The sequence below is a fragment of the Halichoeres trimaculatus genome, unplaced genomic scaffold, assembly GCF_033239565.1.
Source record: "Halichoeres trimaculatus isolate MK-OKI-2021-1 unplaced genomic scaffold, fHalTri1.1 fHalTri1_scaffold_19, whole genome shotgun sequence".
Classification (NCBI taxonomy): domain Eukaryota; kingdom Metazoa; phylum Chordata; class Actinopteri; order Labriformes; family Labridae; genus Halichoeres; species Halichoeres trimaculatus.
In genome coordinates this window covers 6,902,938-6,923,677 of record NW_027437197.1, presented here as the reverse complement: position 1 = coordinate 6,923,677, position 20,740 = coordinate 6,902,938, and the positions used below count along the sequence as shown (strand labels likewise).

The 20,740-nt window shown below is 41.4% G+C and overlaps 1 protein-coding gene across 1 annotated transcript; it reads right to left on the bottom strand.

The window, feature by feature from the left end:
• Positions 1–1,477: 1,477 nt before the first annotated feature.
• On the bottom strand, positions 1,478–20,512 carry rrp1 (ribosomal RNA processing 1). Its single transcript, XM_074695424.1, has 16 exons — positions 20,279–20,512; positions 19,715–19,797; positions 19,347–19,404; positions 19,134–19,219; positions 18,463–18,524; positions 18,117–18,246; positions 15,750–15,814; positions 15,275–15,474; positions 14,680–14,816; positions 13,307–13,404; positions 12,775–12,794; positions 12,545–12,682; positions 11,026–12,239; positions 10,781–10,939; positions 3,907–3,973; positions 1,478–2,052 (listed from the first exon to the last, which is right to left on the bottom strand). Exons 1-16 carry the CDS (start codon positions 20,403–20,405, stop codon positions 1,778–1,780), a joined length of 2,919 nt encoding a protein of 972 aa, XP_074551525.1. The 5' UTR covers positions 20,406–20,512; the 3' UTR covers positions 1,478–1,777.
• Between the last annotated feature and the right edge of the window lie 228 nt (positions 20,513–20,740).

Here is a 20,740-nt window from a genome sequence, read left to right as displayed (position 1 = left end):
GATTGTGGCCTTAAAGGAGGCTGGACCGACAACAATGCAAATCATAAAAAAGGTGAATGTTTGTCGTAAGACTGTCTACAATGTCATGAAACGATACAAGGAGACTGGCAATACCAGCAGCAAGAAGAAAACGTTCAGTCAGGACCAAAAGGGTTGTTGAGATGGTGAGGAAGAGAATCCAAAGGAATCCTCGCAGGAACATAACGGCAACAGCAAAGGAAGTGAACATCTCAAGAACTTCACTGAGAAGAGTCGACAAACAGGATCTCGGACTGAAAGCACTAAAAATGCAACACAGACAACTGATTTCAGCTACTTCTAAAAAAAAACGGCTTGACAGGGGGAAAATGATGCTGCAGGAGATCCAGAGTGCCGCAGACAAAGTCCTGCTGCTGTTGCATCTGATGGCTCAAAGTCTCCTTCGGTCTTCATTCAGGAGGGTGTGAAAGTGAACAGCCAGGTGTACCTTCAAATGCTTGAAGAAAAAGTGTTGCCTTGGTGTATCGATGCGTTTGGAAACCAGTTTGTCTTCACACAAGATGGAGCAGCAGCTCACACATCCAATGTCACACAGGCCTGGTGCAAGCAGCACTTTCCTGAACATGTGGCCTCCGTCAAGTCCAGACATCAATCCAATGGACTTTGCGATCTGGTCTATCCTGGAGAGGGAGGTCTGAAGAGTATCTCAGAGCAGTGTCACCGTTTTGAAGACAGCTCTGATGAAGTCATGGTTAAAACTTGATGCAGAGACAGTGCCAGGTCGTCTCCAGGCTACGATAAGGGCAAAGGGCGGCCATGTTGAGATATAAATCTTTTTGGTGATGGAGAATAAAGTATAGAAACTGTGTTCAATGTTTGTTATGTTTCTCTGCAAGCATTTTTGGATAGTGCTGCAAAAATGTTGGGTAAATCTTTCTGGCCCACCCTGTGACAGCATTTAACCTCTGACTCCACAGCCCTTTGGGGGAAGAGACAAAGAAAGGCTACCAACGACTTCAGATGGGATCAATAAAACCAACTAATTCAAGAAAGTCAGGCCTAAACGTTGATGTAATTGCATTCCTAAGCCCTATTAAGAAAATGTTCAGCACTTTACTTTGCTGTCAGAAAGTCCATTTAGTGGATTCGCAGCAATTTTGCCCGCTGATTGTTCCCACTTCCCACCGATTGAAGTGTCCGTCAATCACCACATTCCCATATCATTTCTTTTTTGAATTCTTTTTAAAATACCAGTTATTAACGGTAAGGCATACCAGAGTTCAAAGTGTCAAAATGTCTGTATTTAAAACTACCTTTGAATGTTGTGTTGCTTGTTTTAACTTCTGTACAAATGTGTCTAAAAAAAGCAGGATCAGATTTTCCAGTTACAGTAAAGTGAGGTAAACGCTTCAAGATAATCATAGAGAAGATTCTACGTTCAATGGTTAAAAAAAAATTGTGAAAAATGACAAAGTAAACAAAGCAAAAAACATGTCAATTTTGACTTTCTGACAATCAAGCCTCCTTTATTAATGTGACTGATAATTTTAACTTTTAAGATCATTTTATAAATATACCAAACGGTCATTTCCTGTCATCTAAAAGACAGAAGTATGAAACTGGAACTCGATGACACTGGAAAACTAGAATGAGTAACTTTATTAAACCGTGGAGTCACTCGAAAGAGGAAACATCAACATCAGATAAACATAAAAATACCTCTTCTATAAATCAGTCCGAACAGGATTTAGTCCTTTAAAGAGTTCACGCAGAGTTTAACGTCTGACTCTTCGGTCGGTCAGAAGAAATCTGCAGCAGTGGGTCGTCGTCGAGGTGTGCTCTTCGGAGAATTGGTGCTGGCAGGATTCTTTAGGGTTTTCTTGATGCTGGTAGGAGTCTTCTTGTTGCGGATGGGGGTCTTTTTGGAGCCAGTTGGGGTCTTTTTTACTTTGGAGGAGAGAGGGGTGGGAGGAGACTTCAAGACCCCAAACTTGGGTTTCTGCTCAGGGTCAAAGGGGACTCGAGATGAGCCGTCTGGACTCACCAGGAGGCTTCTGTCTGTCTTCCTGAACTCTGTAAAATAACAGAAAGAAATAATGAAATTCATTAAAATATTCACAAAACAGTTCATAAGAGTTCACTCAGTTTATTTTCCTTTTAACCTGAGTACCATAGAGGGCATCTAATGAGAAATTTAGCCTTAAAGGTTTTTGCTTTCCAATTTCTGTGATGGACTGGTTCTCCTCTGTTAACAACAGGCCACCCTGGGGGTGTGGGGAGGTTTGCAGACACTTTCCAAACTGAATCTCAAAAAGATCCTCTGGTGTTCAAAAGCTGTTTCTCTTCCTCTCCTGAACGGGGGATTTTAAAAAAGGCAAATACTGCAGGTTTTCTGAACAGCTGGTGCTGTTCTTTGCTGTTGCTCCTGCATCTCTCAGTGCGCTGCTAAAGGATCTGAATGACGGCGATTACAAAGAAATGGCTCATTAAACATCCCTCTGCACAGAAGCCCCTTCTGTTCAGTTACTCTAGATTAATACTTTAACCTTGATAATTTCCATACTAAAAGAAATTAAAAGAACTCAGTCTTTGCTGCATCTTCCGACTGCAATGCAGTTAGCAGCTATGAGTGTAGCCCATCCCTTCTGTGCTCTATAGATTTCTATACTGCGCTGCGTTTATCTTTTTCTGCTGGGGGCAGTGACTGACTGTCACCCAAAGATTTCACTCCGTCAAGTGTTTTCCTCAGGACGCCAGGACCCATTCTACAAAGAACTCTTTTTCCCCAATTTCTCAATCCTCAGCTGGAGTCAGAAAGTGCCACTACCTATTTTTTTTCCTGTCGGACTGAACAAAGTGTAAATTATCTTTTGAAGGAGCTGAAAAATACACAAATGGGAGCACCAGCTCAGAAGAGAGACACAGAGAGTGTCGCAGCTGCAGAGGAGAATACTATTTTACCTTTTACTCAAAAAAACAAACAAAAAAACTATCATTTGCAAGTGTTTCAAAACATTTTATTATTTTTTCAGTGTCATTAGGAGACAAGAGTCTTGTTTTTAACCATAGCCTGTATATAGAGAGGACAGCGTGGCTCCACCCTTTACCATTGTACAGTTTTGAAGCAAAATTCCCCCGTCACAGACGCAGCCATTGTGCTGCCAGATCTAAGACTCTTTGGATAGTCTAAGTTTATCTTGGCTTACCCTTCCGACATATTTTACAATTCCCGAAAAAAATACCCAAGAACGGCAGCTGTCAGTCATGGTTAAACATGATGTAAAGACTGGTTTTTAGCCTCTTATAACTAATGAAAACAAAACTTTTCAGATAAAAGAGGACTTGAATACAAGGCAGCAAAATAACATCTTCAAATCACCACAGCAAACCGACGTGAGAAACATTTCTACCAGGTGTATTAATTTTTTAAAGTTTGACCACAGCCCATCTGGAATGACTGGAGAGACAGATTTTTTGACCTGTACTGCAGCCAGCCACCAGGGGGAGCAGGTTTTATGGCGACCTCACTTTGAGCTGAGTAAGATGACGTTTGTTTTTTTTGTTTTTTACAGTCTAAGTATTTAACATCTATGAAAAACACTTATCCAATAACTAGGGGTGTACTGATCGCAAATTTCGTACCTGTTGATAGAGATTTTTATTTTTTATAACTGACAGATTATACCTTCAATGTTATAATCTTATTTCATTGAAAATCATTGAAAAACACCTGTTAAACAATAAAGTCTTTATGTTTTAACTTAAACAACAAATAAAGTGTTCTGAGTTTTAGGTCTCAGAGCAAAAAGCAACATCACCGATCCCCGAAAAATAAGGAAATTGGCCCTGATCAATCGGTGCATCTCTACTAATAACTATAGACATCAAACACATGCATACACGGTGTCATAAAAACATTTTTCTTACCAGCTGTCTTATTGTTCTTGAGGCCAAACGTCACCTTCTTGGACTCTGACTTGGGACTCTGATTCTTCTGCAAACAAAGATACCACAATAAAGGTCAGTCCTGAGCAGCAGAAATGCACAATGAAGATGTTTTTTTTTCACCAGAGGCTGAAATTGTATTTTTAAAAAAGGGTTTCTTGTGAGTAGAATGAGCAAGACTTTTTCATTTTAGGAGCTTCTTGAAACTTGGGTCTGTGGTAGTTTGAGAGTCATGAGTTCACAGATGGATTGACGGCTTTCCTCTGAAGCTGAACTCTCCGTTCAACAGCGTTAATAATTTAAAATGTAATAATTTTTGTTCCTCTTCCACTCTGATCAAATCCATCATGTCAGCACAGGTTCAGATATGATATGCTCCTGTCAGGTTTAAACTTTCAGCACTCAAACTGTCTGCTCATCTACTCTGACAGCTGCCTCCTCAGGTCATTAAACCCAATCATCAGAGCCTTCCTGGACTTTTTAATCGTACGTTTCTCATTAATACAGCTGCAGGAGCAGAAGTGGGCTTTTCACTGTGATTCACCGTGTCCTGTTCACAGGGTTTCACCCTGAGCTGAACTGTCCTTGAGCCTCTGATGCACGTCAATACCATAAAAACTGTAAGCAGCATACGCCAGATTAGCTCCTCAACAAAGTGTTAAATTTAAAGGCATCAAACCCCGAAGCGCTAAAGGGCAGAATTAGCACACCTGTTAGGCGGTTTTTAAAGATGGTGGACGTTGTGCTCATGCAAAGAGAACAGCTGTTTCTTTAGTCTATATTCTTCTAGTTTTCTGCAGAAAACTTAACTCAGTGAATCTGTTACAGCTCGCCATTTTTACCCCTGGCAGTCGTGCATGAGGCTAACGCCTTAGCCAAATGGGCTGTTTTATATTGCTACACTATGGTTAACGGTCCCGTTTATGCGATGCCTGGACGTGCAAATGGATCTTGCTTTTTAACACAAACTGAGGAATAATGAGTCCAATGATTGGTGTGATAGTGTGTGTCAGAGAAGTGGAGCCTTGGTGTTGGTATTTAGGCCAATGACATCTGGAAGGTTGTTTTAACAAGGGCCTGACTTATTTTCAGACAGCCCTCTTTTTTACAACATAAAAACTGTTGGGGCACAGATGGCCTATTGGTCTAGGTCGTGCTTCATGAGGTTCCCCAGTGGCCTGTGGCCTGTTTCCTGCATGTCATTCCCCACTCTCAACCTGTTTCCTATTCTATCCCTGGTCCTAACCTCTCTAACTAAAGGCACAAGAGGCAAAAAACTACTTTAAACACCTAAAAAATGTGGATTAGAGAGATGTATGGTGTATTCACACCTGGATCGTTTGGGGCAGTTGTTTTGAAACAGTGGGCAGGCTTCCCAAAGTCTGGTTAGTTTGGACATATGTGAACACAGCAATTGCGCTCAGATGCGGGACAAAACAAGCGGGTCGAGATCGCCAAAAATAGGTGGTCTCAGCTCGCTTCCATTCGAGCCCTGTAGCGGTTCCCGTGCAGTGAGAACACAAATGCCCCAGCAACCGGCACAACTGACTCATAACTGTGGCTCACACTTTAGTGATGGGGGCAGTAATGAAACAGGAAAACAGTAGAAGAAGAAGGCGTAGAAGAATCAATAACAGCAGAAGAAGAAGTAGAGAAGCCAGAAGAACAGAAAAAATGAGTTGTGGGCTCACGTGGAACAGCGAGGAAATAAATTGCCTCAATGAAATCTGGGCAGAAGAGCACATCTGGCAAATGCTGGACTCTGCTTGTAAAAATACAAAGGTCTACAAATTCGTGAGTCAGCGAACGAGTGAGAGGGGCTTCTGACGCTCTCTTGAGCAGTGCCACGCCAAAGCTAAAAAACTGTGCCAAATAAACGCCATAATGCAAACTAGCCACGTTGTTGATGCTCCATGGCAGGTAAGATCATGAATAAATGAACAAAGATAGGGAAACTCCCCGCCTTCTGGGTATGATTTCTGATCAATGAGAGAAGAAATCGATTGCATGGGGCATTTGTTTACAACTCTGGATCGCAAGAGACTTTAGCTTTGTGAGCACAAACAAACCGCATGACAACCACTACAATTGTGTCATTTTTGCACCTGAATCGGAACAAAGCAATTAAGCCACAGGTGTGAATACACCCATATAGAGAATAAATCTAGCAGCCTTGTTTCAAAGTCAGTTTTTCCTTAGTGCTCTTTTGATGGACACAGAAGGTCAGGACAGAGGGGCTGTGAGCTGAGACGCTACAAGCTCTTTCAAACAAGAGATAAATCAAGATATTCTCCATTGTAGGCGCTGCCCAAGTAGCTGCCTGTTGCAGCAGCTCTCTATTCTTTGTCCGTTTCTTGTAATTTTTTTCGTCTCTTTTTGGTCATCTTTGTATTTGGAGTGGATCATTACTTTGTATGGTTCATTGTCGGTCATGGACACCAAACTTTTTGTGGCTTCAGCGATATTTTTTACTACTTTTCTCCTGTGTTTGTCTGGAGATCCTACATGTATCCATGGCTGCATTGTTTACATGCAAAATTAGCTGTTAGCAGCCTGTAGCATGTCAATGCTAACTAGTGTAGGGCTTGATGATTTCCCTCGAGCTGAGGAGGAGGCGGTGAGGACGACGTGCTGGTTCTCGGATGTGAGCTGGGAGGTGACGACGTGGACCTGTCCTTCCGTCCATCGTTGTTGGGAACGTGGGATCTAGCCCCGAGGGATGGACGAGCTAGCCATGCTAACCCAGCGGCATCGTGCTGTTCACGGACGTGGCTGACGGAGCTGACATCGGACGCCGGCGCCACATTGGAGAGCTTCGCCTGCTGTGAGCAGACAGGATCCAGGAGACAGAGACTGAACAGACTGCTGGGGAGGCTCAGCCCTGGACCCTGTGGAGGTGGAGGCTGGCTGAACTGGAGAGTGGTGGACGAGTGGTGGACGGGATGTCGTCATCTGATTTCTTATGGACCTTTTTGCACTTTCTATGCACTTTCTTACTTTTGTTTTCTTAAATGCTGCGGTGACTCCTGAATTTCCCCTTGGGGATAAATAAAGTATTTTCTATTTCTATTTCTATTTCTATTGTTTCTGCCAAAACATCTACACAGTTCTTTTCCTGTTCAAAACACACAAAGAGAACAGTTTTACATTAAAAACTGGCCTTTAGCTGGTCCTTCTAACAGACGAGCACGTCAGGAGAGGATGGAAGCTAATGCACTAATGCATCAGTTTGCTTTTCTAAGGAGCTGAATTACCTGCAGATCTTTCTCACTCTTAGAAACACGGAAAGCACAGAGCGTTCATTCAGTTCTTTCTGTCAGACGTGCTTCATCAGAGGAGGGATGTGAAGAGCTGCTGCTGCAGCTTCTTGGAAATAATCCTTAACATGAAAGAAGACAACCACCTGCGATGTTTGTTATGCTCAATGTTCTCAATCAGGTCAACAGTCTGTTTGCTATATCTCTCAACAACAAGAAAACAAACCGTCTTGTGCGTCTGTTACCACATCTGTTGTTGTTTTTTTTCCCACTGTGAAGCAAAACATTTACATCATCCGTCCATTTCTGCCTCGACAAAATGGAAAAAACAGGACAGGATGAACAAAGCAGTTTTATTTCAAAGTCAAAAAGGGTATCTGTTTTTGAAATGTCTCTTTAATTATTAGTATGTTTAATTGAATAGTGGAGAGGGGTGGGTTTTTAAAGTTAGCTTTTTCTTTATCCTACTTCTTTTCAGATATGTTATTGTTGTTTTGAATATTCCCACTGGTTTAATTGTTTTTTTTTGTTTTGTTTTGATTATTTTTCTCCACTTTACTTCTTGAATTATTTGCACACGTTTAAAATACAGTATTCATTCATTCTACAGCTGCAGGCTTGATCAAAATCAAGTCCAGGCAGTCACGGAGGATAAACAGATGCCGTCGTCTGGGTTTAGACGCGGTGCTTTCTCTCCACAGTTGTTTGTGAATCATTTCTTGCAGGTCTGAAAAATTCCCGTAATAAGACAGACACACGTCAGCGCAAGAAGTGTTAGAAAAGATACCGAGCCACTTTCACACTTTGACTGAACAATTTGCAACAGTCCGTGAAGTCATTATAACACTCTGCGGGAGGTTTTTAAGACACTTTCTTTTTCTTTCTAACTCTGCCAATCAGCTTCAAAGACTTTTCTGGTTATTTGAAAGCGATGGGCTGAAAATGACTACTTTCAGGCATTCTCACAAACAACTGGAAAACTTCAGATAACACACCTTACAGATTACACAACATGACACACACCGCATCCAGCTTTAGAGAAAACTACTGCAGGAAAGAGGTGTTGAGTGAGAAAGGTGAGACGGCACTTGCTTGAGTGCCTGGTCTGAGTCAAGGATGTCTGTTCACTTTGGTGCTGTACATCAGGTCATTTTGTTTGCTTGCTTTCTGAAAGATTTTTATATTCAGCTCTTGTGTTGCCCTTTTTGTTACTTTTTTTTGTGTGAAGCACCCACGGGCCTATTCTGAAGCTCAGTTTTATCAACGTAACCAAGCAACAACTTTTGGTGCTGCATCTCCGAGAGTCTGCTTGAGGCTGGCTCCAAAAGACAAAATAATTTCCAGGCAGAACAGTCACAAAACGCTCATTTTGACAGCAGAAATCAACACGTTAACAGACTGGAAATTATTCCTGTCTCTGGGACTCAATTAAGGCTGCAGCTATCGAATAGTTTAGTATTCGAGTACTCTACAGAAAATTCAATCGATTGATCGAGTAATCGGATAAAACACTTTTTTTTTTGGTTAAAGAGCAGCTATTTTTCAAATAAAAATTTGTTTCAAACATGTGGGAAAATAAGTGACTGAGTGACATTTTAACTAGAAATAAAAACATTCTTGAAAGATTTTGAGTCTTGCAGTGTTCAGACTAAAATGATGATCCCTAGCGCTATTTGATACTTTATCCTCCATTGACCTGTGAGCCGAACGTAACAACCGCTCAGTTAGCTCTGTTATGTTTTTGTTTTCATCTTCTTCACTCTTCAGCGCTGTCTTTTACAGGTTTAATAAGTCGCCAAATGACGTAATCACCTCATTTGCAAAACAACTCATTTGCATGTGATGGTAGTAGACACTGAAGGAGAGGGGAAAACATCGTAGGAGGAAAGGAAGCGTGCAATAACCCACTGTTAATGTTTTTAGAACTAAAAATTAACTTTGTTTGGATGACTCTTTTTCTTTTTGGTGTTGAAATATTCATCCTCCTCCAATAATAAGTTATACGCAGTTAGGGATGGGTACCAAATTACGTAGTTTTATAGGTACGGACTGAATTCTGTCAAAAGTACCATGTTTAGGTACCTAAATGCATCCTTGTGACTGTGAGGGAGCGGAACAGTAGGCGATTTTCCATACTTGACATTAATCCAGCATTGCAAGATTATATATTGAAGAATAAATATGTTAAATTGAAAAATGTGTATATATATTTTATTGTTAAAGGTCCCATATTATGCAAAAATCACTTTATTAAGTCTTTCAGTGAAATTTGTGGGTCTTTGTCTTTCCTCCCAGCCCACAAAATGTGATATTTAATGACAAAACCTGTACTTAGTAGAGCTTGTGAATGTAAAATCCTGACCTAAAACGAGCTGTTCGGATTTTGGGGATTTTCTGACGTCAGCAAATCCCTTTTTTGACCAATCAGGAGCAAGTCTGACCTGATTGGTCCACAGTCCAATCATTTGTCAGTGGTTTCTGTTTGTGCGAGTGTATGAAGTGTACGGCGCTGAAGAGGAGAAGTAAATCTACTGGTCACAAGACTTTGAGACCAGACTTTGAGGAGGTTCAGATGGCCAGTGTGACAGTGCTCTGAGAGACCGCTGCGAGCCAGACGTCAGCCTGTGACGGTCTATGAGTGATTTTTGATAGAGGATGGGCTCAGCACACACAGTGGGCTGAGAAGCAGCTGGAAGCTGCAGATTGATGTGTGCTTTCACATCAGTTTCTGAGCTCCAGAAAAGAAGCTAGATTTGTCACTGGTCAATTTTTGGGGAAAAAGGCGATAGAGTGGTCTGAAAAGTCAGTAAACATAGCGTCAGCTGTATTTGCAACATCAAAAGTAAACCATTCTTTGATCTTTTGAAATTAAACGATTCCTCAAGCCAGAGAAAATCCATTTTTTGTAATCCAGTTACTTGAATTATTCAAGGAATCGTATCAGTTCTAGACTCAACTGTGTTGATGTACTAGTGATAAGAATTATGCATGGATCAGTATAAGAAAAGTTTATTCTGGCTTACAGCTGATGTTATTAAAGACAAAAGTCATTGAAAAATATTCAATACTTTTTTTTTCTCAGGGAGCTGGAGGGAGGACTTGTGATTGCTGCTGAGGCTCCGAATAAATGAGATGTACTGAATTTCTCCCTGAGAGGAATAAAAATGTGAGAGTCTGTGCTGTCTTTATTAAACCCGTTGGCACGCTGTAGATTTCTGTTTGTAAAGCACTCGGGGAAAGTCAACTTCCTCTGATCTTTTCTTTGTGTGAGAAAAAACATGGTTTGTTAGTTTAAAGATTAATTTATCTTATGTTCTGCCCAACTGTACAGTGCAAAAAACTGAAATCTTATCAGGTGCTCTTGTCTTATTTTATGTCGAAAATGTCTTTTTAGACTTAATATGAGCCACATTTACCCGACTAGAACAGAAAAATGTCTTATTTCAAGTTATTAAAATACAAAAATGAGTTCTGAATTGTTTGTAACAAGTTAAAAAAAAATCTGCCGAAGGAACAAGAGAAAAGTTCCTCGTATAAAGACCTTATCCTAGTTTTAAAGACATTTTCAAGCAAATTTCTCTGTAAGATCTGATTCTTACCTTCTTGTTGGACGGCGGGGTGTGGAAGCCTCCCTTAGTTTTACAGAACAGTGGCGTCGGGACAACGGCGTTGTTCTGAAACGTGATGAAGTCTGAGGAAGTCTTCGCCGTTTTCTTAGACTTCTTGGAAGAAAGAGGTGTTGCCTGCTCGCCCACATCCTGAAATGAAAAATCAATCCCAAGTCGCTAAGTGTTTTCCAATAGTTTTGTCTCATTTGAACCATTTAACCTTTGTAAACACTCACGCTGCCGCCGTTTTCCTGCTCCTGCCCAAGGCCGTTGATCGATGCAGCCGCCTCCAGCTCATCAGCCTCAAACTCGAACACCACGGGGATCTTCTTCTTCTTCTTTTTGGCGGCTTTCCCAGAGGAAAGCTCTTGGGATTCTCTCAGCAGGGGCTCCTCGTCTCCACTGCCAGCCACCTGCGACTGGAGCGGCTCTTTGATGTCATCTTTAGCAAGCTGCTTTGCTGTCTTTTTCTTCTTCTTCTTTGGTGGCGGCTCACTCAGCGGTGTCTCAGTGTTTAATAAGTGAACGGTTTCTGCTCCTTCGCTCTCCGCCGCTGCCTCTGATTCTTCTGGGACGTTCTTCTGTTTCTCCTCCTGCAGGGTTACAGAGCTGTCGGGTGCAGCCTCAGCAGTCGTCTCCTCCAGCTTGCTTCTCTTCCTTGTTTTCTTTTTTGTGGGCACCGTGATTTGATCCTCAGCATCGGCCTGCTGTTCGGCTTCCTCAGCTGGAGCCTCGACCTTTTCTTCCTCCTCATCTGCAGTCTGCAGCTTTTTCTTCTTCTTCCCCTTCCTCTTTGCTGGGGTTGTGGAATCAGTTACTCCATTTTCAACTGAATCTGTACAAGAAGCTTCGAGGGAATCTGCGTCAGCGCTCGCATCATTAACCTGTGATTCACCATCAGCCTCTTTGACGTCCTCCTCAGGCTTCAGGCCCTTCTTCTTCGTCTTCTTGGCAGGAGGTTTTGCATCAGTCTCTGGTGTTTCTGTCGTGTTCTCAGCTTCAGATGTGGCTTCATTGCTTTGTGACCTCAGGCCTTTCTTTTTCTTCTTCTTCCCTGATTTCTCAGATTGGTCCTCGTGCTCGGGAGTTGTTTGGCTGGTTTCTTCTGAGACGGAAACCGTCGGCTGTTTCTTCACCTCAGAGACGAGCAGAGTTTCTGTCTGACCCTCTGAAGTCTCTGTGACTGTAACAGACTTTTTTTCTTCTGTTTTTCCTCCTTCGGTCTCCTTATCTACAGCTTGAGCCACAGTTTCTCCTTCCTCAGATGTCTTGTTGGTGTTTTCCTCACTACCTGCACCATCTACCTGCCCAGCTTTCTTCTTCTTCTTCTTCTTCTTTTTCTTCTTCTTCTTTTTTTTCCCATCAGTGTCCGTCACATCGGCTGCTTTACCGTCATCTTTTCCCGAGTCTTTCTTTTGCTGCTCAGCTTTGGGAGCATCCTTTTTCTTCCCTGAAGAGACACAGACACAGATCAGAGAGCTGTTACAAATCAAAAACAAAACCATAGCTGAAGAAACTTTCACAAGGAGAAAAATCTTAACTTCATTTGTAGAAACGAGACACAACAGGAGCTTCATTTTGGAGGTTAAACCAAAAGTTAGACATCTATAACTCCTTTTTTTGCACTCAGAATAAATTATTTAACAATATGAATTATTAACAAACCCATTGAGTTTCTTTTGCTAACCTGTAACCTCCTGTTTAAACTTTCAGACCTCCATGTATTCCCCCCGCTGCTTTTAAATCAGGACATACCTTTCTTTTTCTTGGCAGCTGGAGCCTCCTCCTCCTTTTCTTCAATCCACTGCCTCTTCATCCTCTTTCTGCTGCCGAAATCATCATCATCCTCGTCTGTGGACACCTCCTCTGGATACTCGTCCTGGGGGAATACACCTGACAGAAAACCAAGACGGAGACACGGTGAGGTCGAAGGTCATGGAGAGGGATTCTGGTTTTATAAATTGGGTGTAAAGAAGGGCTCCTACCTTCACTGAGGCCACGCAATCTGAGAGGAGGAAGAGGAGGAGGAACAGCGTTAGTTTGAGGAAGGAATATTGTCATACAAGGAACACTAAAGCACTAAAGTTGATTACTGAAGATGAGATCCAGCAACAACAGCTAAAAGTTTTACAGCTAAGCTGCTCTGTAAGGAACGATTTTGACATTTTCTGATCGATTGTTTTTTGATGATGAGAAAAACTCCTCAGGGTCAGTTCATTGATTCTCCACAAGAACAAATCACTCTGATACCAAGGCTACAATCTGAAAGTTTTTCATTATTCAAGCTGTAATTAATAAAAGAACAAAGCCAAACCCTTGAACGGCATCAGAAAACACACTCCAAAGTAAGCTCTTGTTTTGTTTGGCTTTTTAATGAGCTCAGGTTTAAACATACAGGAGCAGAAAGACTGCACACACACACACACACACACACACACACACACACACACACACACACACACACACACACACACACACACACACACACACACACACACAAACACAGCTTCTACTCACGCCTTGATGATCTTGTAGAGCCTCTTTCGGTTCATGGCTGGTGTGCTACCCCGGCTGGCTAACGCTAACAGCTTATCCGCCAGACCTGAGTATTCGAACTACAAACACAAGCACAAACACACAAAATCTGATTCACTTCAAATTAATGAGGTGTCTTAAAGAAACAGCACGGCAAACACACAGCTGATTAAAATTTTGAGAACTTCAAAATGCAAAAAGAAGAAATGGGGGTGATGTAAGTGAGTGCAAACTACTACACTAAAGTGAAACAGGCTGTTTACTCTTTTTGTTTGTCAAATTCCCATTTCTTCTTTTTGCATTTTGTAGCTCTACTTAAATTTGGAACAAACCGCTTACAAAAATAAAATCGATATAAGATAGAGAAACTTAAAGATGTTCGTAAATTACTTTGAGTGAGGTGTGTGTTTGTTTAGGAATTAAATGGAGACTGGATCGTAACAAATTTCCTTTGTTCAAGACAACTTTTTGCTGGATACAACGCGCTGAGGTAAGGGACTTAGTACAGTTAAGTAGCGATACAATTTAAAAGGTGACATCAAGCTAACGCAGCAGCCGGCTATATATTAGCTTTATCGGCAGCCTGGTGCTCCGATGTATCGGTAGGCTAGCGTGACAACAAGTAAACACTGTCAGTTTGTAAGTAGTTTAGTAGCTGTTTATATTTAGCACAGCTAGCAGCCTGGTGCTTCAAGACATGTCTGTAATGTGTAACGTCAGTAAATCCAGTTAGCTATGTCCTGCCAGTCATCTACCAAGCAGAGCTAATGTAACCTCACTCTTCATTTTATTGATAGACTCTCAAGTTTGAACAGACCACTGCAGAATAACTGCTGACTGTGCTTTGGAATTAGCATTAGCACAAACAGTTTAGCTCCTGTGTTAGAGGGTGATACACCCCGAGCTAAAGGCTAATTAGCTTTTAGCTTGGGCTATATTGCTCTCCTGTTAAGCTTTCTTCTGCTCTTCTGTCATTTCTCTGTTTGACAGTTAGGCTCCTGTGTCCACCATCAAAATTAATCACAGAAATCGTTTTTAGCAGAGAGCCAGCGTGGTGTTGTCATAGAGGCCTAGACATGTCATAAATCTATCTGGTCCTGGTGGACCCGAACTGGAAGTTAAGAAGTAGCAATTTAAAATGTAACCAGCAATATTGGCGCTGATAATCTCATGTTAAAGTGTGGATTACGATCAGGCGTGTATCTAGAAGGGAGACTTTTTCAAGATCATTTAAAAACTCCGAACAGCCCTTTAACATAAATGAATTTGACTTATTATACAGTGAGAGTAAAAACAAGTGGCAGGTATCAACTCTGACCATGGAGCGTTGTTAGTAAAGGAACAGCAGCTCTCACCTGTAGCACTGGTCCAATGTCTTCATCATCCATCATCTCTGTGTCTGAGTCATCCAGGTGGAGAAGCTCATCATCATCATCATCATCATCATCATCATCTTCATCATCATCGTCCTCTTCTTTATTCGATTTTTTCCCTGAAATCAAAGAAAGCTCTTTAACTCTCTGAGCATCTCTTCAGCCTTCAAGTGTCATTAAAACGAGTCCGTTGGTCAGTTTTCAGAAGAATTTGTTTCCTTTGAAATTTTGATGAAAGTGTTTCAGTTCAATCAGACATTCGTTAATTAATCTACTCGAGTGAGACCTGCAGAACAATATGCTTTCAGTGAAACAGACAGAGAGAGAAATTCAATTTCCCACAATGTTGTAAAACAATCTTTACCTCAAACCACATTCACATTCATAATTTGCTATCTTCAAAGTGAGCTCAGCCCTTTTTCTCCTGAGAAACCTTGAAACTAACATCTTCTAAACCTGTGTGACTCATTTTCCAGATTTTCAAGAAGTTTCATTTCCGCCAGAAAAACACTTTTTAAACCTCAGGAAAGAAAAATTGAATAACAAACTGGTCTTTTTTTATTCTCTTAAGACATACCATTAATCTGCTTCCCCTTCTTGCTGACAGGTTTGCTTTTTGTCGCCTTCTCCTCTTCCTCATCCTCTTCTGACGCCTGTCCTGAGTCTGAGTCTGAACCGAGGGCTGCAGTCTCCTTCATCAAATCCGCGATGGCGAAGGGAGCCTGATCTATGATGGCGCTGAAGATGCTGCGGCAGATAGCTCCAAAAAGCGTCCGACTGGAGAGTAAACAAAGAGGAGTGATGGATGACCCAAGGGGCAGCAGGGGTGAGTAACACACGCTGTTGATCCATCACTGCAGTGCTACGTATTCTGTGATATTGTATTGACACTTTAAAATGCAAATCTGTTCAAACAAGGTCTAGATTTGGGGAAAACAAAGATGTGTCACAAAGTGTACCACTCCAACAAACAGAAAAACATCAGTGCAAACATTTCTCTCATTGAAACAACACAATTAAAATCAGACAGAGATAAACAGATGCAGACTTACTCCTTTGTTTTTGCAGCTGTTTTGCAGAACGGCTCGATGAATATAAGATTTTGATCAGCGGTGAGCTGTGAAAAGAAAAGCAAAACATCAAACCAAGAACAGAAACACTGATTGTTTGCATCCAGGAAGCTGCAAGCTGTTGTCTGATGACTAAATCTCTAAATGCCTCTGAGATGACTTTTCAGTATCAAGGTGACTTAAAGGTCCCATATTGTGCAAAAATCACTTTATTAAGTCTTTTAGTGAAATTTGTGGGTCTTAGGCTTTCCTCCCAGCCCACGAAATGTGATATTTAATAACAAAACCTGTACTTCGTAGTGCTTGTGAATGTAAAATCCTGACCTAAAACGAGCTGTTTGGAATTTCCGGGGTTTGCCAACGTCAGCGATTCCCTTTTTTTCAGGAGCAAGTCTGACCTGATTGGTCCACCGGAGCAGATACCCCCGAACCCCCTCCCCACCCACTACCCTCCCCAGGGGGAGAATGACAAAGTTGAAGAGCCATCACTGCTTTGTTTTTGGCTGTAAACAGCCACATAGTTTCATGCACAAGCTTCCCATCTCAGAAGAAGACAAGACTAAGTGGCTAGAGTTCATTTATCAAGGAAATGTGCCAGCTACACTCAGTAAAACTGTGCATGTGTGTGCTTGTCACTTCACGGCCGACTGCTTTTCCAACTTTGGACAGTACAACAGAGAGCAAGTGAATAGACTGGTCCTGAATCCAGGTGCATTACCAACCATCCTCCAACAAACCTGGGACCCTGGAAATGTGAGTATTTTAAATGCTGTGTGCTGTGGAGCAGATGTAAGAGCTTGTACTCAGTGTCCCCCTGTCTCTGTGTTAGCTTCAAGATGCTAACTTTAGCTGCTGTTGTTTTAGCCTGTAAAGTTATGGTAAACGAGCTTCGCTGTTTTCTAAATATTGTGCACACGGAGCTCGTGGCGCCGCTCTCAGTAACGTGGAAGAGGGGGGCTTATTTACATATGAAGGCCACGCCCACTAAATCAGAGCGTTCTGAACAGAGGGGCTATGAGAGCCTGGAAACAATGCTGCTGTGCTTGATTTATTGGCTTTTTGGACTAAAAAATGTTACTACCATTTCATGAAGACATCAATGATCCATATTAAACTGCAGAAAAGGAGCAGAATATGGGACCTTTAAAGCCAAGTCTCTTTTCCGTCAAAGCAGTGAAGCTAAATCAGCCACGTCTTAAAAATAATCAGCATCACTTTTTGGTGCATTAAATCCCCCCAAAAAATATCATTTGTAGGTCTTAAACTTTAATTTCTGAGTTCCCTCTTTTATGTCATAAATCCATCAGGCGTTCACACTGAGGCAAAGAAAAAAACGTGCATCCTTCTTCTTTAGACTTTGGAAATCTGAGGGTTTCTCCTGTCAGGCCGCTGACAGCTCAAAGAGGTTTCACTGGCTGACTGACAGTGATGGAAGGACGGGCAGACAAGCAGCAGTCTCGCCGCTCTCTGATTCTATGCACCCTCTCAGCCTCAATCACAGCTCGTCTGTGTTTTCTGGCAGGGCTGTCATGTTAACAGACTTTAAACTTCAAAGATGCTGGTTGAAAAACTACAGTGACAAAGGTTGAATTCCAGGGCAATGAAGTTGAATGATTTTATTTTATTTTTTTTTATTTCTAACCTGCAAAAAAAAAAACAGAAGACAGGATGTTTCCCCTCAATTATTTATAGTCTTAAAGAAGTGAGTGGTGTGTCAGTAGCTTTTCAGGTTTTTCTGTTTTATTCATTGAGTGAAGTGAAACCTCCTGTCATACAGACTGGGAGATGTTTCCTGTGTTGTGTTGACTCCAAAAGACAAAAAAATATGACAGGAAACATTGAAGTTTGTTTTCACAGTCCCTCAGTGTGAAAGTAGAAGAGGAATAAAACTCTGCATTATCTATCTGTCAGCCAGCGACTCAAAGTTTAAATTCAGGGATTAAATTTTATGGATTTATTCCACTTCTCTCTTGCCAGGGACCACTGATGGAGGAAAACCTAATTTCAGACTCTGGCAGCTTAAAATCAAGTTCTGCTGTGAACTTTACAAGCTACATGCGCTGCATTACAATCCTCAAAATTTACTCTGCTTTGAGCTCTCATTCTAGTGTCTTATTTAGCAACAAAGCCCCTCAAGGCAATGATTCAGATTGGAACTCAAATATGAAATATAAACCAACAGTTAGTGCCTAATTTACTTTCATAGATTTCATCATTAAGCCACAAGACAACCAAGGGTGCAAAAAAAGCAGCAAACCAGAAACAAAGAACTGCAGAACTACTTTAACAAAGCTGCATTAAGTAACTTAACAACCTCAATTTTAAGGAACAATACTGGTTTAGTTGTACCTCAGCTGAACCCACAGCTGCCAGCTCAGTCATGTAAAGATCCAGGATGTGGAACTGCAGCCCGCTGGGTGCTTCACAGCCGCTCTGCAGGAGCTGAGCCGTCAGCAGCTCTAGAAACCTGGACACCATGCTGAGAGGAGAAAGAGAAAGACAGTGCGCATGATTATTCACCCCAAACTCACATCAAATATACCGAATGTTCTCATGCTGATTTACTGGAAGAAAATAACAACTCTATGAACAGATTAGGTCACGCCCTGGATTACTCAGGGGGTCAAATTAAGTCCTAAATCTGTTTTAAAATTATCCAGTGAGTCTAGAAACAAGATGATCTTTAATCTTTTACCTTTCCTCCCAGTTTTTCTTCTTCAACAGCTCAAACGTTTGTCTGAACATGAAGCGAACCAGCTGCAAGAGACAGAAACATCATTACTAGTGTTCATCACAAAACAGTTTCACGTCTTCAAGAAAATACTTTTCTACAACCTCAAGCCAACAGCAGTATTCTCACTTGTTTACCAGACACAGTGAGGGCAACCTGTCAGATTTATTCAGGTTGGAGATTTTGAGAACAGGCAACAAAATGAGTCAAAATGGGTCTCCTGCAGGTTTCAACACTCAGTGAGAGGGGAAAAGCCAACAACACTCGGGTAACATTTACATAATGCAAACACATCCTCCACTGCAAAATCTTCACTTCAACTGCATACAATAGGGAAATGATGACTGACAACAGGAGCAGCAATCAGCAGATGGTGCCCCCTGCTGTACATCATGAAGGCTAACCATCTTGTGAGGTATGATGAGAATGGGTTTAAACCTCACAAGTTGCTAGATGGGATTTTAATTGTTTTGTTTTACAATAATTGATCATAAAAAACAATACCAAAACTGTGGCTCTTGGGCTCTTTCTTTGAGTAACAACATTTTTATTAAAAAAAAAAGTAGTTTGAACTGGAAGGAGTCTTGCCTGTAGGATGTGAAACTGCATCTGCTTAGCATCCTCCTCACACTCACCTGGAAAAACTTGTCCATCCGCAGCCGGTCAATACCTGTCCACTCTCGTTTGATGGTCTGCAGGAAACTCTCCAGGTATAGCATCTCTGTGGGAAACAGCACAGCATCTTACAATGAGTCGAACAGAGCTCCTCTCAGGATCCATGACCTGATTCTGACTCTGTCTGTCTCACTGAAATAGCGAGATAATAAAACCACTGGAGGCTGACTTACGTCCATCCACATGGTGGAAGCTGTGAATCAGGTTGGAGATTTGGTTGGATAGCTCCTCCTAAGACATGATAAATAATGAAACACATCAGAAAGGAAAGTCTGACTGTACATGAGTGTGATCATATAAAAAACATCAAATACAGACACGTTATTCGTCCTTTCAGCAAAAATTAGCACTGAAATTTGAGGCTGGTAGCAAAAACTACATTTCACTTGGTATTTCACATTTATATTTGATTTAAATATATTATATATTTTAATGCATCAAATACATACAATAACTAATGTCAATCATTATTTATGAAATGCAGTACAAGTCCCCGACATATAAGGTCTTGTCTCAGACTACTGGGATCCCAATTCCATACCTGTTGCAGTGGTTTGTCCTGCATCCACAGACAATAGAAGAGACCCTTCCACAGCTTGAGCAGCTCATCACTAGAAAATCCACCTATACAAAAGGTCAAAGGAAAGTATTAGGTTGATGTTATACTGACTTCCAACACTGTACATGTGTATTTGTCTTTAATTCGATAATGAGCAGGATAGATAACCATCAATACATCATAACATAGGTTTTCATCCAAAATCACGCACATTGTGGACAATGCAATGATAAAAAAGTCACTCAACATTGCATAAGATAAATTGTAATAGCTGTTAGTGCTTTATTGCAGCCGACTGAAGACTAAATATGCTCAATCCGAAAAGCTAACTATCACTCACTCGTGTGGATCTGCTAAAATAAAGAATTGTCGCCAGACGGGAACTAAACTGCTTGAAGTGAGAATCTGCGGTTTCAAAAACCTATTAACTTCACTATTAATGCCTTATGACCTCGTTTTTCGAGCAGAGTTGGTGATTAATTTGAGTCTTGTTGCTGTTAGCATCACACACAGGTCCAGCTATGAAACGCAGACACGCAGCCTTACCTGCTTCCTTCTGGGACCGGACAGCGATATACTTTCTCAGCTTCTTTATCGCTTTGGTCCGAATTGGTTTCTCGTTGGAGGCTAACCTCTGTGCGAACTGGACCTCTGGCTCTTGAATCGACGCCATGATCACATCAGTTCACGTGGAAACACTTCACTTTGGTTGTTCCCACGTTTCGCCTGCACGGCGCAGACTGATGACGTCAGCAGTGCATCGCATCGTGCTCCACATCTCCGCGAGGTGGCAGCATCTCTCTGCTGCATCAGTGTTTTTTGCTTTTTAAATGTGTTACACTGCATTGAATTTTTGTAGATTTTTTTTTATTATTCAGAAGGTAATTTTGATTTTTTATTTCCACTTGTAAACATTTTTGCATTTACATTGTTTGCGTTTCATTTAATATATTGCATAAAATATTCCTGAAATTAGTGTTTTATGAATTACTGTGCAGTTATTCGGGC

What these genes read in the sequence shown, in the direction of transcription:
- rrp1 (XM_074695424.1), bottom strand. Translation starts at nt 20,405, where the DNA reads ATGGCGTCGATTCAAGAGCCAGAGGTCCAGTTCGCACAGAGGTTAGCC. An exon ending in AAGAAAAACTGGGAGGAAAG is followed by an intron (nt 18,247 to 18,462) that starts GTAAAAGATTAA and finishes TTCTCCTCTCAG; the next exon opens with CATGGTGTCCAGGTTTCTAG. An exon ending in AGCTGCCAAGAAAAAGAAAG is followed by an intron (nt 12,240 to 12,544) that starts GTATGTCCTGAT and finishes GTGTCTCTTCAG; the next exon opens with GGAAGAAAAAGGATGCTCCC.